At 41.2% G+C, this 15,703-nt stretch overlaps 2 protein-coding genes across 5 annotated transcripts in view; one reads left to right on the top strand and one right to left on the bottom strand.

Annotated features, from left to right (window-relative positions):
• Positions 1-12,351, top strand: part of kcnab2a (potassium voltage-gated channel subfamily A regulatory beta subunit 2a) — a 76,594-nt gene extending 64,243 nt beyond the window's left edge. For all 4 annotated transcript variants that reach the window (XM_053434895.1, XM_053434888.1, XM_053434873.1 and 1 more), the window contains 8 exons: positions 236-279; positions 486-572; positions 2,854-2,939; positions 3,381-3,501; positions 3,933-4,027; positions 5,104-5,224; positions 7,379-7,467; positions 8,652-12,351. In XM_053434895.1, coding sequence (XP_053290870.1) covers positions 236-279; positions 486-572; positions 2,854-2,939; positions 3,381-3,501; positions 3,933-4,027; positions 5,104-5,224; positions 7,379-7,467; positions 8,652-8,741 — 733 coding nt within the window. In that variant the 3' untranslated portion in view covers positions 8,742-12,351. The remainder of the gene's footprint in view (positions 1-235; positions 280-485; positions 573-2,853; positions 2,940-3,380; positions 3,502-3,932; positions 4,028-5,103; positions 5,225-7,378; positions 7,468-8,651) is intronic.
• A 4-nt stretch (positions 12,352-12,355) lies between these two features.
• megf6b (multiple EGF-like-domains 6b) overlaps positions 12,356-15,703 on the bottom strand; it is a 60,192-nt gene continuing 56,844 nt past the window's right edge. The window contains exons 34-38 of the mRNA XM_053434904.1: positions 15,548-15,676; positions 15,152-15,280; positions 14,933-15,061; positions 13,985-14,113; positions 12,356-13,677 (exon numbers count right to left, since the gene is read on the bottom strand). Coding sequence (XP_053290879.1) covers positions 13,610-13,677; positions 13,985-14,113; positions 14,933-15,061; positions 15,152-15,280; positions 15,548-15,676 — 584 coding nt within the window. The 3' untranslated portion in view covers positions 12,356-13,609. The remainder of the gene's footprint in view (positions 13,678-13,984; positions 14,114-14,932; positions 15,062-15,151; positions 15,281-15,547; positions 15,677-15,703) is intronic.

The raw sequence follows: 15,703 nt of genomic DNA, 5'->3' as shown, positions 1-15,703 counted from the left end.
AAATGATAAATGCTCCCGCTGTTATCATTTGTCTCGACCTATTTGAAGTTCTTGGTAATGACATCATGTGTCATCCAAACTTATCTGTTGTCAGGTACTTTCAATAAGCCTGAAACATTTATTAGATCATATTTCACGAAGGATACGCGATATGGATCATTCTGGAGAGGCGGGTAGTTTAGTATTTCAAATTGCTGTTAACAAACTAAGATCTATTGTCTTTTTTTTCTTCCAGAGCTGAGACTGAAAGAGGTTTATCCCGAAAACACATTATAGAAGGTAAATATTAATACTGCAAATTACTGGATTAAATGTTGATGCTGCATGAACAAAATGCTCTTGGGTTCATTTGAGTGGCTACGGAAATGTTTTTGTACAATAACCCTGTGAAAATCAATTCTTTGAGGACCCTACACACAGTTTCTGACAGTATGTGATGTAGTTTCATTCAACTGCTGTTTACTAACAGTGGTGCTCTTTTCCAGGTTTAAAAGCCTCTCTAGAAAGACTGCAGTTAGACTATGTGGACGTGGTGTTTGCAAATAGACCGGACCCTAATACACCCATGGAAGGTAACTGATTCCTCTTCCTCTACTATCATTCATCACTTTTGAGTTACCACCTGTCTTTGCCTATCCTCTCACACACCCTTAACCATGTCTTCCTTCTGTTTTGTCATATGGCACATAATAAACGCACCTCTTTTCTGTCTCTATGACTACTGCAACGTGTAACTAAAATATCTATTTTTAAACGCTGTGTGTGTGTTGTCCTATCGCTTCCACCTCCACAGTTAGAATTAGGATAGATACTGAGGCTGGAGACCTTTAAATGGCAGCATGCTCACTGTGTGTGGGCTCAACTGGTCACACGGTATCCATCTGTTCCAGTGTCGGAGTTCCTCCCTGGGTTAGAGTAAGGTCACGGGTCATCTTCCTGCCTTCAGTTTGATGCCTTATCGACTCTGGCTGTTGCACAATATATTTCAGTGTCTTGTTAGTCACAAGTAGCAGGTGTTGTTTCGTCTAAATGTCGAGAGATTATTTTGGCCAGTTGGCTTTTTAATATTGTTCCCATGGAAAGCCCTGAGTCTATGTTCTCAAATACACAGTGGTAAAACTATCCGGTAAATGTGATGCTGACAATCCCTTAAGGGCATTGTACAGGGTGAAAATGAGGTGAAGTTCTGAAAACATCTAAAGCCGAGCAACCACTAGATGATAGAAAGGTTAGTCTAGTCTGAGTGTTCAGAAACTGCACACCAACAAGGGGGAGTTGTGTGGATGGAGAATTTAGAGGAATTATAATATAAAATAATCAGATTGAGATGCTGATACACCCATTTTATTGCACTACTGTGCTCCTGATCTTACCTGGGATACCCTGATCATTATCTGACATGTTTTACAGCTTGGGCAGCAGTGTAGATAACCAATTGTTACAAAAGAGGCGGAAATTACATTGCACTAATGTGAAATTTCATAGTCCGCTATAAAATGTAAAATGAGATTCCTATCTGATTTGAATAAAATGTAGTGACGTGTTGACAGAAGAAAACATGAGATTAATCTTCAGTCACGTTAATGAAAAAACTGATCCTTGACCTGCAAAGGAGGAGTACTTAAATCCAAAAGTACTTTAAATACAGAAGCTGCAGTCCAATTTGTGAACCCAAGTCTGTAATCAGTTTATTTGACTGGCGTCTTTTTTATTTGTGCATGTGTTAGATAAAGAAAATTGGATTTTTGGAAGATTTTCACAATGATGTCGTTCATGTGCACCCTGTTGTGAATTGATTGTCATTCGTGTCAGAATTAATCACTCATGTCGATTCACATAATCAGTTTTTCCACCTCTCTGCTCATTGGCCCGGTCCATTTAGATTGCAAATGATCATCTTTTATAAGAATAGAGAACAGGCTCTCATTGTTTGTTCTATCGGGAGAGATATACAAATAGGGTTGCAAAGGGGCGGAAAATGTCCGGTATTTTTTCGGAAAATTTCCATGGGAATATTCAGCTCGGGAATTTTGAAAAAAATATATAGACGCAAATTAAAAACTGCGCAATAAAAACTTCATTCAAACTCTATTTTAAAGATGTATGGAATGCAGCACACGCTACATGTTGAATTTCAACCCTGCACTGTGCATTAACTGTGCATTCACAGATAATTCCCAACATCCTTCACACTACAGCAGGGCTATTGAGGCCTGCTGTAGTGTGCAGGACTAGTCAGGTAAGGTTTGATGATATTACTGGGGAAAATATATTAAAATGATGATTGATGATTGTTCATCTGTCCATCTAGCCTATTTCTATTCATTTATCCATCAATTGTAAAATATTTTTAAAGACGATTCCAATTGGCCAACTATTTATATCTCTGGCATTGCATTAGTGTTTTTTTACAAGCTTTTTTCTCATCTTACTCTGCAGAACAATTCCATGTGCACTATCTAATGTGTGGAGACATTTCACCCCAGCCAATGTAGATGAAAAGGATATGTACATTTGCAAATACTGTGCAAAGACCTATGTTAAGAATGACACAAAGATGAGAAGCATATAGTCAAGTGCCCAAATTTTCCTCAGGGCTCAAATCAGCCTATGACAAAACAAAATGCTTATATCTATAACTGTATATGACAAGGTAAATACAGTTAGTATAAATTACCCACACAATTTCCCGTTAATTCCCATGGAAAGTTTCCAACTTTGAATATTCCCGGAATTTCGCAACCCTATATACAAATATTTGTTTTAACTTATAATAATACTGTTCTATAAACATAACAGGGTGATATCAGCAGTAAATTTGTTTTTTAACATTTTGTTTATTGTCATTTACAGAAACAGTTCGAGCAATGACCCATGTGATAAATCAAGGCATGGCTATGTACTGGGGAACATCCCGCTGGAGTCCAATGGAAATAATGGTGAGTCCCTTTTACACACTGGACAAAAAAACCTTACAAACACCCACAACATCTGGCTTTTGTGTCCAGGGGCTCTGCAGTATTTATTGGCTCCAGCAGCGATGTAAACATGAGACTGTGACAACGTTCACACACACACACACACACACACACACACACACACACTAAATGTAAACACACCTTTTACTGGCTCACAGTAGTGCTGATAAAGCACAAACACTGCAGCCACACCTAATATTGCGTTTTAAAGTTTGTGTATACACAAGACAACATTTTAGAAAATATCACTTTTTTCTTGTTCTATCACGTGGATCGGATTATAGTTCTTACATGTTTGTGTTTAATGCTGAACTATGTACACTGGGGTTTTGGGCAATGTCCAATATATACACTAGTCTCCTGAATGTGACCTGACATTGTTTCTTCCATGTTTTCCTGTAGGAAGCATACTCTGTGGCACGACAGTTCAACCAGATTCCTCCCATTTGTGAGCAGGCTGAGTACCACATGTTTCAGAGAGAGAAGGTGGAGGTGCAGCTTCCTGAACTCTTTCATAAAATAGGTGAGACTGTAAAAGAAAAACTGACAGACCTTGGACGGTCATCGATTAGACAGTACTCTGATCTCTTTTCATTACAGTATGAGTTCCCATTTAACTTTATTTTCTATGTGATTTCTCAGTGGCCATCTACAACTACAGCACAGGATCTCTTAGAGACTTTATCTTGATTCAAGTCTTGCATAAATTGTCCCACAAATGATTGACGAGTCCTTTCTGACATTACAGATTGTCTTCAGGCGACTGCTCTAGTTTATCTACCAGGTTAACAAAACCAGGCCCAAGTAAAAAGCCAGTTAGAGAGGAGGAATCAGACAAAGTGGAGTTAAACACGTACAGTAGAAATGTAGTCTTTCTAATATCTTTTTTTCTCATTTGAGAAAGTAAATGGTTGTTTTTCAGTGATTTTGATGAGGACATGTTTGTTCTCTCAGGTGTGGGGGCCATGACATGGTCACCACTGGCCTGTGGGATCATCTCAGGGAAATACGACGGCAGGGTGCCTCCCTACTCTCGGGCCTCCCTGAAGGTAAGTGGTTTTTTTGTTGCGTTTTTATCCCACTTTGATCCTCTGTGCTTGTGTCACTGTTGTGGTTTCCCCCACTGCTTTGCTGGTTGTTTGTTTGTTTACCGTGTGTTTGTGTCTTTCAGGTTCTGTAACTCTGTGTACACCACGTATCTGTGTGTTGTCAGTGCCATGTCGAAACCATGCACTGTGTACCTCTTCACAAGCAGCGCTGTTTGCCAGCGGGTGTCAGCTTAACGCACATGAGCACACACACAAAAAACATGCACACAACACTGAGGAATGTTTGTCTATTTTGACACTGCCAGCGCTACACTGAAACTTAATTAAATTGCTAGATGAACCATAAGACCGAAAACAAAACATCCACGTTAACCAAATATTCATGAGGAAGAGAAGCACTATTCATGATTTCATTCACTCAGAGACCTATTTCTCTGTAAAGTAATAGATAAACTGAGGAGGTGTACAGGAACAGAAACATTCAACACACTTCACTTTATGACAAATTACTTTCATTATTCTCATCGACTAAGAGCACAGAAGTAACTCAACTCTACGAGACACAGAAGCTAACACCTGACTAACTGCAGTGATGTGTTCCTGTGGTGGTGGAGCATGTTCTGTTTGTGTGGCTTGTTTGTCAGTGACTGTGGATGAGACCTCTCCTGTTTCATGAAACTAGCTCTTTGGTGTTTTGGTGTTGTGCCGTATCTTTGACGACTTGTGTGGAATGAGCTGTTTCCTGTGGATGTTTGTGGTGTTTTGGCTCTTAATGGTTATGCTGTGTTATGAATAGCATTGTGGTACAGTCTAATTTATTACCCTTGATCCCATGTTGCTCTGACATTATGATATAATGATATCTGTAAATACAGAATTGTTCTTGTGTTTGTAACTTTGTAACTGTAATGAACTGAATAATCATAGTTTCAGTGAGCGTAGCTGGAGATATGTAGGCGTAGGCAGCAGGAGACAGAGTCACGTGTTTAAAAACAGGCCCTGGTGACACAGGAGCTGCGGTGCGGCCGTGTGAGCAGGGCTGTGTTTTTGAGCAGGTGTGCTGTGTTTTCAAACAGGGCTACCAGTGGTTGAAGGACAAGATCTTGAGCGAGGAGGGCCGGCGTCAGCAGGCGAAGTTGAAAGAGCTGCAGGCAATCGCGGAGCGGCTGGGCTGCACTCTGCCCCAACTCGCCATCGGTACGCAGATACACTCTGCTGCTCTCTCTCTTTCTGTCTGTCTGTCCGTCCCTCTGCCTCGGACGGACCGGGGTCAGCACAGCTCGCTGCTGCCTGGTTTGACTGTGGGTGTGTTGTGTTGTCCTGTGTGTGTCTGTGTGTCTGTGTCTGTGTAGTTTTTAATTATAATTGATTTATGCAAAAAGGGGAAAGGAAACAAAAAATGTTGATTATGAAAATCAAAGGGAAATGGTGCATGTTAAAGGGACTCATTGCTTCTTAGAAACCAATAAGAAAAACAACAACATTAATAGGATACAGTGTGTCCTTGAGCACAGTCCTTAGAACACATTAAGACATGTAAACATCAATGTAGGTAATGTAAATATGTTTACATTATGTGTTTGGATATGCAGGTCTGTGGTTGCCCCTGGCGTTAACGTGCATTTAACAATTTCTGGTGTCAGCATAAAAAGAGCAGACCTGGACATAAATCCAGCGAGTGACCCATATTGATTCCCAGCCAGTCCGGCGTGTGAGAATATGCAAACCCCCGAAGAAGCACACTCCTGTGAGAGCTATTAAAGCGTCAGACTTGAGGGGGGCGGCGAGTAAATCTGTGACTTCGCTTCCTATCAGCGCAGATCACTGCAGATTCTCTCCCCTCGCAGTAATGCAGTGTCATAGATTAAGTTTCACGGCCCATTAGTGGACACCCTCATCTCTCCCTATTACCATAAATCCTTCTGGCGCAACTGAAGGCAACACAAAAGATTTATGTCTGCCATGAAGTCCTCCCCACTATACCGTGGCACTACACTATTGAACCATCCTCCGCCAAGGCCAAACAATCTCTCATGTCTGTTTTCCTCTTAAAATGGAAAAATAAAAGGAAAAAAGGTAATCTGCAATAAATTGTACAGACATATCTATATAACTTCAACATCCATAAGAAATTGACAAAAGGGAATGATAAAAACTTATTCCTGGATCTGATGCTTTAAGCCAAACTGCACTAAATGTAATGGCTTCATTCGTTGCTCATGTCCCATCCCTCCACCATGTTTAGTTCAAATCAGTTCAGACACAGGTAAAAAGAATAACCTTCTTGTTGGAGGTTTTGAAAAGTATAAAACAACGACTGAATCCTCCTACTGCTGCTGGATAAGTGGTACATTGAGGAATCAGTCTGTGGATGTGACGTGAGTATCTCTCTGTCCTGAGGGAAGCTCTTCTCCTCTGTCAATCTAACAAAAAACACTGTTTTCATTTTGAGTCTTAATCTCACTGTTTTTAAAGCATAAAATGCTGTCCCTTTATACCATAATCTGTTTAATCTGTAGTCTCTTCAATCCCAACATAATGCAGTTGTTGCATAATACGTTTTAAAATTATAATATAATACCAAACAGGAATAGGGTCTGGGGCGTTTTGTATTTCGTTTAAGAAATCACAAAAATAAAAGCAAAATTCAGATTTGGAAGATAAGCTCTAACTCAAACCGTCTTGGTTTTAAAGAAGCTTCAAGTTTTCCTTTTTTTTTTGCATTTCTACATTTGCAAGGGAAAGATTATACTTTTCATTTCACAGCTTGTTTTTTTTATATAAACATTTAACAGATAAACGCTATATATTGATGAAATTAAGAACAACAATCATAAAATGCTGCATGTTGGTTATTTCTATTACTGGACAAAGCAAATAATTTCAAAATGAGTCCTTGGCCTTTGGATAGCTGAACAGTTTTATAGACATAACAAATTATCTAAATTATATTCGATCACTCAATATTGATAATCGTTAGTTACAGCCTTAGTCAATACACATTCTACTTAACAATGAGTCCTTTCACCTATGATATTTTAAATACATTTTCCTTGTAGCTTTACTTGTTGAGTATTTATCATGTGGTATTTTTACTGAAGTCAAAGACGTGAATGTGTCTTCTACACTGGGAGGATTTTAGTATTCAGGTTTTGGCAAGAGATAATATTGTACAGAAGTGTTGCAGTAGCCTTTCATGTTATATCTGGACTTTGTAGGAATAATCAATCCGCCTTGAGTGTGGGATGTGTGCAGATGTTGTGTTGTGTGGTGTGTTTGAGTCGGGGGTGTTGTGATAGTGTGTTCGTAGCCATGGTGGGGGTGTCATTGCTGTTTACTGGTTTCCTGCAGCGTGGTGCCTACGGAACGAGGGGGTGAGCTCAGTCCTTCTAGGAGCGTCCAACACCGACCAGCTGATGGAGAACATAGGAGCGATACAGGTGAGGCTATGAGTGTGTGTGTGTGATCGTGTGCGTAAGTGTGTGTGCTTCTGCGGAGCAAATCAGGGGCTTATTAGGGAAAATGTGACCTGACCTGTTTCATCAGGTCCATATTTGTGCCTTCAGCCCAGAACAGCAGCCTCCTCCTGTCCTGGGTCCAGCTGAGCCTCTGGGGCGGTTTGCCGCTGCACACTTGGGTGCTTTACTGTACCGAGTTAATAAGGTCAGGGGAGTATCAGTTGCCAGGAGAGTGGAGGCAAGCTGAAGGCCAATTCTTCCTCTCCTGATAAGATGCACTGTCTTAATGGGGTTTTCAGACTGGTGGGGGTTCACCTCCTCTGCTCACATTATGTCTGGCCTGAAGTAAAGAACTGCCCTACAGTCCTGTGTGTGTGTGTGTGTGTGTGTGTGTGTGTGTGTGTGTGTGTGTGTGTGTGTGTGTGTGTGTGTGTGTGTGTGTGTGTGTGTGTGTGTGTGTGTGTGTGTGTGTGTGTGTGTGTGTGTGTGTGTGTGTGTGTGTGTGTGTGTACGCATTAGTAATGTGTAATGTGACTATATGTCTTTCTCTCTCTCTCTCCCTCAGCACATTTGATATTTCGTTTTGAAATGCTATGCTCACATTTCCCCAGGGCTCTGTACTTTTTCCTTTTACTGAGAATTTTTCATCACAGACCCCGAAATAGAAACAGTCCTTCATCTGAAAAGAAAGTCCACATAATATTTCCTTTCACCTCTGCAGTATTTGTTTAATTTCTGTACAAAAGAGAACATTTGAAAATAAAGGACCTTTATATTTTCAAATTGGGAATAATCTACTTTTAATAACATCATAGAAAAAAAATGTAAATGTCATAATTCTCACATAGCACATTCATTTACTCCATCATATGATATTTTGTTTCACTTGATATCTTTACTTGTATTTACAAACCTCTTGCCCTAAAATAATAATTCAGAACCAATACGAATTAACAATTTGAATAAGAATGTAATACAAGAAATCAATCAATCAAGAACGAACTGATTAAAATACAACTCCTTCCTGACAACAGTAATAAAACCGCAATGCAATTTAATGCATCATTAATAAACAATATAAAAACATAACACTTTTTTCAAAAGCTCTGACAGGAAACGTGAAAGAGCAGAAGATGATCGTTGTTTCTCTTTCTCTCCCGACTCAGGTTCTTCCAAAGTTGTCATCCTCCATCACACATGAGGTGGACAGCATCCTGGGGAACAAGCCGTTCAGTAAAAAGGACTACCGCTCTTAACAGGAAGCACAGCACAGCCCCGCCCGGCAGGGCTGCACCCGGGCTGCAGCAGCGCCCCACCTTTGCCTGATCCTCTGTTTGCTTGAGCTTTTACTAAGGGAGACCCTGGCGCATGAGTCTGGCCACACCAAGGCCACGCAGGGCACCTCACTTAGAGGGATAAGATAAGAAAAAAGGGGAAAAAATACAGTCACCTCCACAGGAATGAAAGGATTGACAAAGAAAGACAAGTGGATGAGGGATATGCGCTCATACCTAAATCAGTTATACATTCAATTCAGCTGAACGTATTTTAAAACCATAGAGAAAAATTACTTTTCAAAAAAATTAAGCACATGCTTGCTTGGCAGCCAGAATTCTTTTTTGTTTGTTTGTTTTTCCAAAGACGATTGCAACTAAAAGGAAGATGAAGTTCATACTGTATGGATATACAAGAACTCCTCTGTTGCACATGTACCATTTGTTCCTGGGACGTTCTATTGACAAACCGTGTCCATCAAGGTTTCTCTGAAAGAAGAGCTGTGTGTTTGTGTTGTTGTTGTCGACATGATCAGTATTGGAGCCTGTCTGTGGGCTTTAACAATCAGCACTTTAGTATGGTCAGTATAGGGGCTGGAGGGGAGTTAAAGGAGGGGAGAGGATGGGTATTACAGTAGATTTATCACACAACCATTGCACTATAAGATTTTGCATCACCTCCTCATAGTTCCCTCTCCTCATCCCCCCCTCTGTGTTTTCACTGGCAGTGCATTTGTCCAGCCTGATGCTCTGACACTCCCGCTGTCGAGGAGCGGTGGTGAAGCCCTGCGTCCGACTGGGGCCAATGGGAGGACGAGGGGTTAACAACTGCACTCTGCCCGAGAGGCTCCTCCTCCGTCCTGACCACTGAACTGTTCATGATAAGGAGTCAGGAGCGAGGCGGCTGTGTGCGGGCGACTGCCACTGAAAAGATTAGCTATTTATTCACCCCGAACAGTAGGAACTGCAGTCATCATAAATAAAATGCAGTGTCCTGCTTCACTGTGTTACCCAACCTCTGCTCTGCTTTGTCCAGGCCGAGGACTTGCTGTACAGGAAGTGATCTGATCATATCAGTGCTGGCTCCACATCTCATGGAAACATCTCCTTGATCAAATTCTGCTCAAATATTTTTGCCTTTTTTTTTACAGTCGCGTCAGACTGTGCTGTGGGCTTCGGTGTAGACGAGCATCTTGACCAACTGGTCCCATGTCCCCAGTATTTAGGGCAACGCTGACTTGTAGAAGTTGCGTTAGTTTTCCATGGCGTGGTCGTGTCTCCAGTTGATCAGCGAGTGGCAGCAGCCGGTTGTTGTCGTCCGTGTCTGTGCACATGTTCCGGGAGGTTGTATTTCCTCGTGTGTCTTTCCTTCCTCTGTGGACACTGGGCAGGACCGGGGACATGTTAGCGTTGGCTCAGCCAAAGATCTTCTTCTTTTCTCTTTGAGTGTTTCCTTCTCACTTCCTGAAAGATTATAGAACTCATCTTGACGCATGTGCTGTCCAGTTTGTTATCTATCTATCGTATGGACTTAACTCCATGTATATCTTTACTTGACCATGCTGTTATACTAGTTAAACAGGTCCTTCATATACAGAATGCATAGTACCGCTCAAGGCTTTAGGATAGTAAGGTATGTTTCAAGCGACGTACGACTTGAGACGTGTTAGACGTATAACTGCAGAATTGGATGCCACCCTGTATCATTCTTTCTCCCCCGGGTGCTCTCTAACTGTGATTAAAGCACAAGTGGATAGCATGGGAAACTTCCTCAAAGCATGGACTCTCTTCACCTCGTCTACGATAACCTGCGGGACCAGCCAGGTGAAGCTCCGCCCCTTACTAGCACGTGTAGATAACCAATCTTTACTAACAGCTGAAACTATTGATCCTTAGCAGGAAAATACAGACGAAGAAAACTGTCATCAGCGCGAATGATATGAGTGAGAGGAGGATGCTTCTCAGTTTAAGTGGAGGGAATGATCAAAGTGTGGGTGATGATTTACAGCCTCTGATTTTTAACAAGAGCAAAGTGACTTCATGTCTCTACTGTTGATCGTGTGTGTGTGGGTGGGGGGGGGGGGGGGGAAACAAGTCCACGAATCCCTTCCTACAGCCTGTTGTATAAGTTAATCCCTGTAAACGTGTGATATGTCTGAGTCTGTTTAACTGGCGTGAGCCGATGCTGTTTTCTCTGAAGAGGAACAAAAAAAAAAGAACATTTAGTTCATTAGTCTGTGAAATTCCTGTGTCTTAATATTATCATCTGCAGGGAGACGAGAGGAAGATAGAGACTTTAGGGCAACGTTCCATATTAAGTGAAATATGCTTATTTGATTAAAAAGAAGATTGAAGCTACTTTCTTGTCTGCCTCATACACATGAAGATAAAGCATGAAGCTGATGATAAGGCTAAAGAAATGGTTCTGTCCAAAGCCGAACCAAACTGTTTCTGTTACAAGCACCTAGTGTGTTATTTTTACAATAATTCTTTGATAATTATGAAATAACAAATATTCTTTGCCCAAAGTAGGGCACTTCAATCAAACTGCACTAAATTTCACACATTCATAGAAATGTGTTCCCTTAATTTGCTGATGTATTTGATAAGAATCAATGAATTTTTTCCTGGAAAAACTGTAAAAAAAAAACTGTAAATGTGTAATCTTGCTTCCAAACAAACAAATGGACAGGTAATTATTTCAGTTCTGGCCATTTCCCCATCAAAGCTGCAAGGAGAACAAATTCTGTACAGATTAAAACAAAGCTGTAACTTTTTAATTCATTTAGTTTCCTTTGGACAGAACCAGCAAGTTTTATTCTTTATTATCTTTATTATCTGGTAGCTAAGTGTTGGTTCATATCGATCAGGCAGAAAACAACGTTATCAATCTTCTCCCTTGAGTCTGAATTAAAAGACCAATAAGCAAACTTCCCAAACTGTGGAACTTCTCCTTTGAATAATATCGCTGTGCATTGAGTTCAGACCATCAGTGTTATTTCAGGCTGACCTGCCCAGCAAAGCCCCCGCTGCTGTTTGCAGGTCGATGCACGACACGGAGATAACTGTTGAAGACACTGGAGTGAAGTTAGAGGACATCATGCTTTAAGTGGTCCTAGTTCAACATTATCAAAGACTAGTTCAGAAATGAAGCCACAGCTGGATAGAGCTTATTTTACAGAAGGTCAAAGGTTATACAGAGAATATATTTTTTATGTTTTTGCCTTTAATGCAGTAGAGATAAACTTAAAGAACAGTTTTTATTTTTGTTTTCATCATGCTGCATTTTTCCTATATCTGTATTGTATCGACTTTAGGACTGACAAAAAGAAGCAATTTCTCTGTGTTGTGTATGCATTGTGAGAAATGCTCTGAAGACGACGTGGTGAGCGCCTGGTATCTCCTGTACATAGTTTGACCTTTGTATATATATATTTCTGGTTGTGATCACCTTTGCCTTTTCTCTTTTATTTTTTATTTTGTTTTGCAGGCGTTGCTATCTGCACTGTGCTTGAATCTGAAATTTAGACAGGATGTACAGCTTCGATCTTCAATGAAAATGAAATAATGATAAAATAAGAATGAGAAACAATCCGTCATGTGTCTGTCTTTATTTGGCGTCTGTGCGTTAAAAAGAATAAACCTGATTGTGGGTTGCTCCCTGTGTTTGGCAGAGCTGCAGAATCTCGTTTATCCAGTGGGAAACAAAAAAAGCACTTTAAGTTTAACGTATATTCAACTGTTAAATATAAATATGAAGCAACTTATACACAAAATCAATTCAAAAGAAAATATTTAGACATCGAAAGCTAGCTGTGTAAATTAAGTGATTTCCATTCAAAATCCAAGAATGTGCTTGACTGATATTCTATTAAACACGTGTAGATAAAGCACATTAGCACCATTAGACTGAGGGCAGAACTTCATTTGGTATAATTGAAAAACAACTTCATTGAACTGGCAAGTTTTATAACATGGCTGCATCACATCCAACAATATTGTCCATTTTCTTACAAAATTAAGAGATTATTGTGATATTTTGTTGAAACTTTTGTCCATAAAATACCTTCACTGGGTACTTGTATATAAAAGTGCAGTAAAAACAAACTGCTGACGTTTTAATGCCTCCGCACCCGTGACAGCCAGGCCCCGGAGGTATGGTGCTTTCTGGTAGTCAGTCTCATTCATCTTAACATATCTCAGGAAAGCCTGAAAATCATTTGTTCGGTTTGACTTAAAGAAGAACTGATGGGATCTGGGTGATCAAAGGTCAAGGTCGCTGTGATCTCATAGAACACTATATTTGCCTTGTTACATATCTGAGGAACTCCTTCAGGGACTTTTTTCAAATTTGGTGTAAATGTTCACTTCGACTCACTGATGATCTGATAAGAAGTTGATGCTCAAAGTCTCGGGGACCTCACAAAACCCGTTTTGGCCTCTTGAGCATGATTCTCCAGGTCTGACTGTCGGGCTTTCTTCCAATTCTGACCAGTTGTCACCTGGACACAAATAAACCCTATTAAGAATCTGAAAAAAAGGATGTGGACTGAAACTGTGGTATTTCTAGTTTGGAAGTAGTTCTGCTCAAGACTGAAGATGTTTTCATTTACTGGTGTCATTCCACAAAGCACCGGTGACAGGTCAGGCTCACGCCACAGAGTCGATCAGTTCAAAGGTCACTTAGGTACACGCCCAGCTCAGGTCCAAACATGGAGCTGCAGTTCTCATCAGAGAGTCTATTTCCATGAAGATCCTCCAGCTGCCTCGACTCCCCTCCACTCCCCCGAGTCACTTCAGTAAGAAGAACATCACTGTCTCAGTTTCAGGTGGAGTCTTTCAGGTAGATGCTATAATGAGTTGTTGTGTTGTGAGTCTCCTCTGCTGCTGCTCCCATAGGTGACACGTGGAGGTCCACCTGCAGACACACACACACGCACACACACACACACTGAGCTGAGTCCGCTTCTACACAACTTTCATATTCCATGTGTAAAAAAAAAAGACGACACCACAGAGAAAGTGCAGCCTCGGCACAGCGAGCACGGGGGCCAGATGCTGTCAGCACTAATACCGGTTATTTACTCTCATTTCACAGAGTCAGCGAAAAACTGTCTCCTCTGCTCTGACTGTGAGAGTCAGCAGAGCCTGTCACCTGACGTCCCCTGTGGATGTCACAGTGAAGGGAGACCACTCTTCAGACCTGTGTTCTCTCGGTGCTGTACCTTCCTGACAGGAGAGGCCGATCCAGCTGTGCACGCAGCTGCAGCGCCCGTTGCGTCGGTCGCATCCGGCTCCGTTCTGACACTCGCAGATCTCAGAGCAGTCTGGGCCGTAGTGATTCACTCTGCAGTCTGACGAGAGAACACAGAATACGTGATTATGACTATACCACACAGAGGTGGATGTGTTATTGAGATGTAGAACAGGTCACCAACCTCTACATATTGAATTAATGCTTTATTTAAACATTGTCTATGGTTGTTATACATTGTCCCAAGATCAGTAATGGGACTGACAGGGTCTCTCAGCTGTCAGTTTATTAGGTACAGCTAGAAATACTGGAGTAACACAGAGATATGTTTCTGTTTTTTAACAGTCAGTATAATGTAACAACACAGGTTCTTACTCTAAGACTATTACATTAAACTATTAGTTAATTTACTTTGAACAGAATATTTCTATATTGCTGTGATATTACTTTTACAGTAATTAAATGAATCCTTCATAGCTGCTAATAGGTCATCATATACACTAAATATGAAATAAAAATAAAAGATTTGTATATTTTTACAAAAAGTACATAAATTGAGCAAATACAGTGGTCCCTCTAAAAGTCTGGATCTCGAAGTATCAACACAAAGCGGCAAAATCTGAACTGTCATCCTCATTTATTTAAATTTATTTTTATTATATCTATATATTCATTAAGTAACTTTCCTCTTTAAATATTGATACATTTAAGAGTCAATGTTTTTGTGACCAAACATCCTTCGCTAACATATAATCCAGTTGGCTTGAATAAAGAGAATGGCTTCAAAAATTATTTCTCATTTAACTTCTGATATAAAACTCAAATGTCTACGAGTTTAAAGAGGGAAGAGTTGTGTGACGTGATCTTCACTTCACCGTGTTTGTTCTAAAACTACAACTCAAAAGGAAACGATGATTACCGATGTCACATCTGAGTCCCGTCCTCCCTGAGGAGCAGAGACATCTTCCCGTCCCCGGGTCACACGGGGAGTCGTCCTCACAGTCGCACACTGCAGCACATCCCGGACCGAAAGTTCCCTGTTCACACACTGAGGGACAAATGAGTTTCAGTGAAAACGACAAAGTGGACGGCCACTTATTACTGTCCTGGGTGAATCATCATCAGTGCTGTGACTGACCTCTGTGGCAGCGGGCTCCGTAATATCCTGGAGGACAGACACAGAGGCCGGACGCAGGGTGACAGGAGGCTGCGTTCATACAGTCGCACTGCAGCCGGCACAGCGGGCCGTGGAGACCAGGGGGACAGGCTGAGGGCGAGAGGGGCGTGGAATAAGATTTGAAGTCGACCTGAATGGTTTGAAATGTTCTCACTGGATTCAGGGTTAGGAAGTATCAACTCCAGAGTCTCACTTTTCAGTTCTGAGAGAATTTGTGTAAGTCTGCCACTGGAAAGCTCAGTGTGTTTGTCACCTTGTGCACTTGACACAATGAGCTACATCGGACTGCACAGATAATGTTACTGGGATCATTCCGTTGCTGGATTTGACTTGAACTTCATGTATGCCAGTTCTCACCATGTTCACACAGATGTCCATAGAAGCCTGGACCACACTGACACGTCCCCGTCACTCTGTCACACGTGCCGTTATTTTGACACTTGCATTTCAACTGGCAGTTGGCACCAAATCTGCCCACGGGACATTCTGGGAGGCAGATGAGTAAAAAGAACA

Source organism: Pleuronectes platessa, chromosome 2, assembly GCF_947347685.1.
Source record: "Pleuronectes platessa chromosome 2, fPlePla1.1, whole genome shotgun sequence".
Classification (NCBI taxonomy): Eukaryota; Metazoa; Chordata; class Actinopteri; order Pleuronectiformes; family Pleuronectidae; genus Pleuronectes; species Pleuronectes platessa.
The sequence above is the reverse complement of the archived record's forward strand: the minus strand, read 5'-3'. Positions and strand labels throughout refer to the sequence as shown.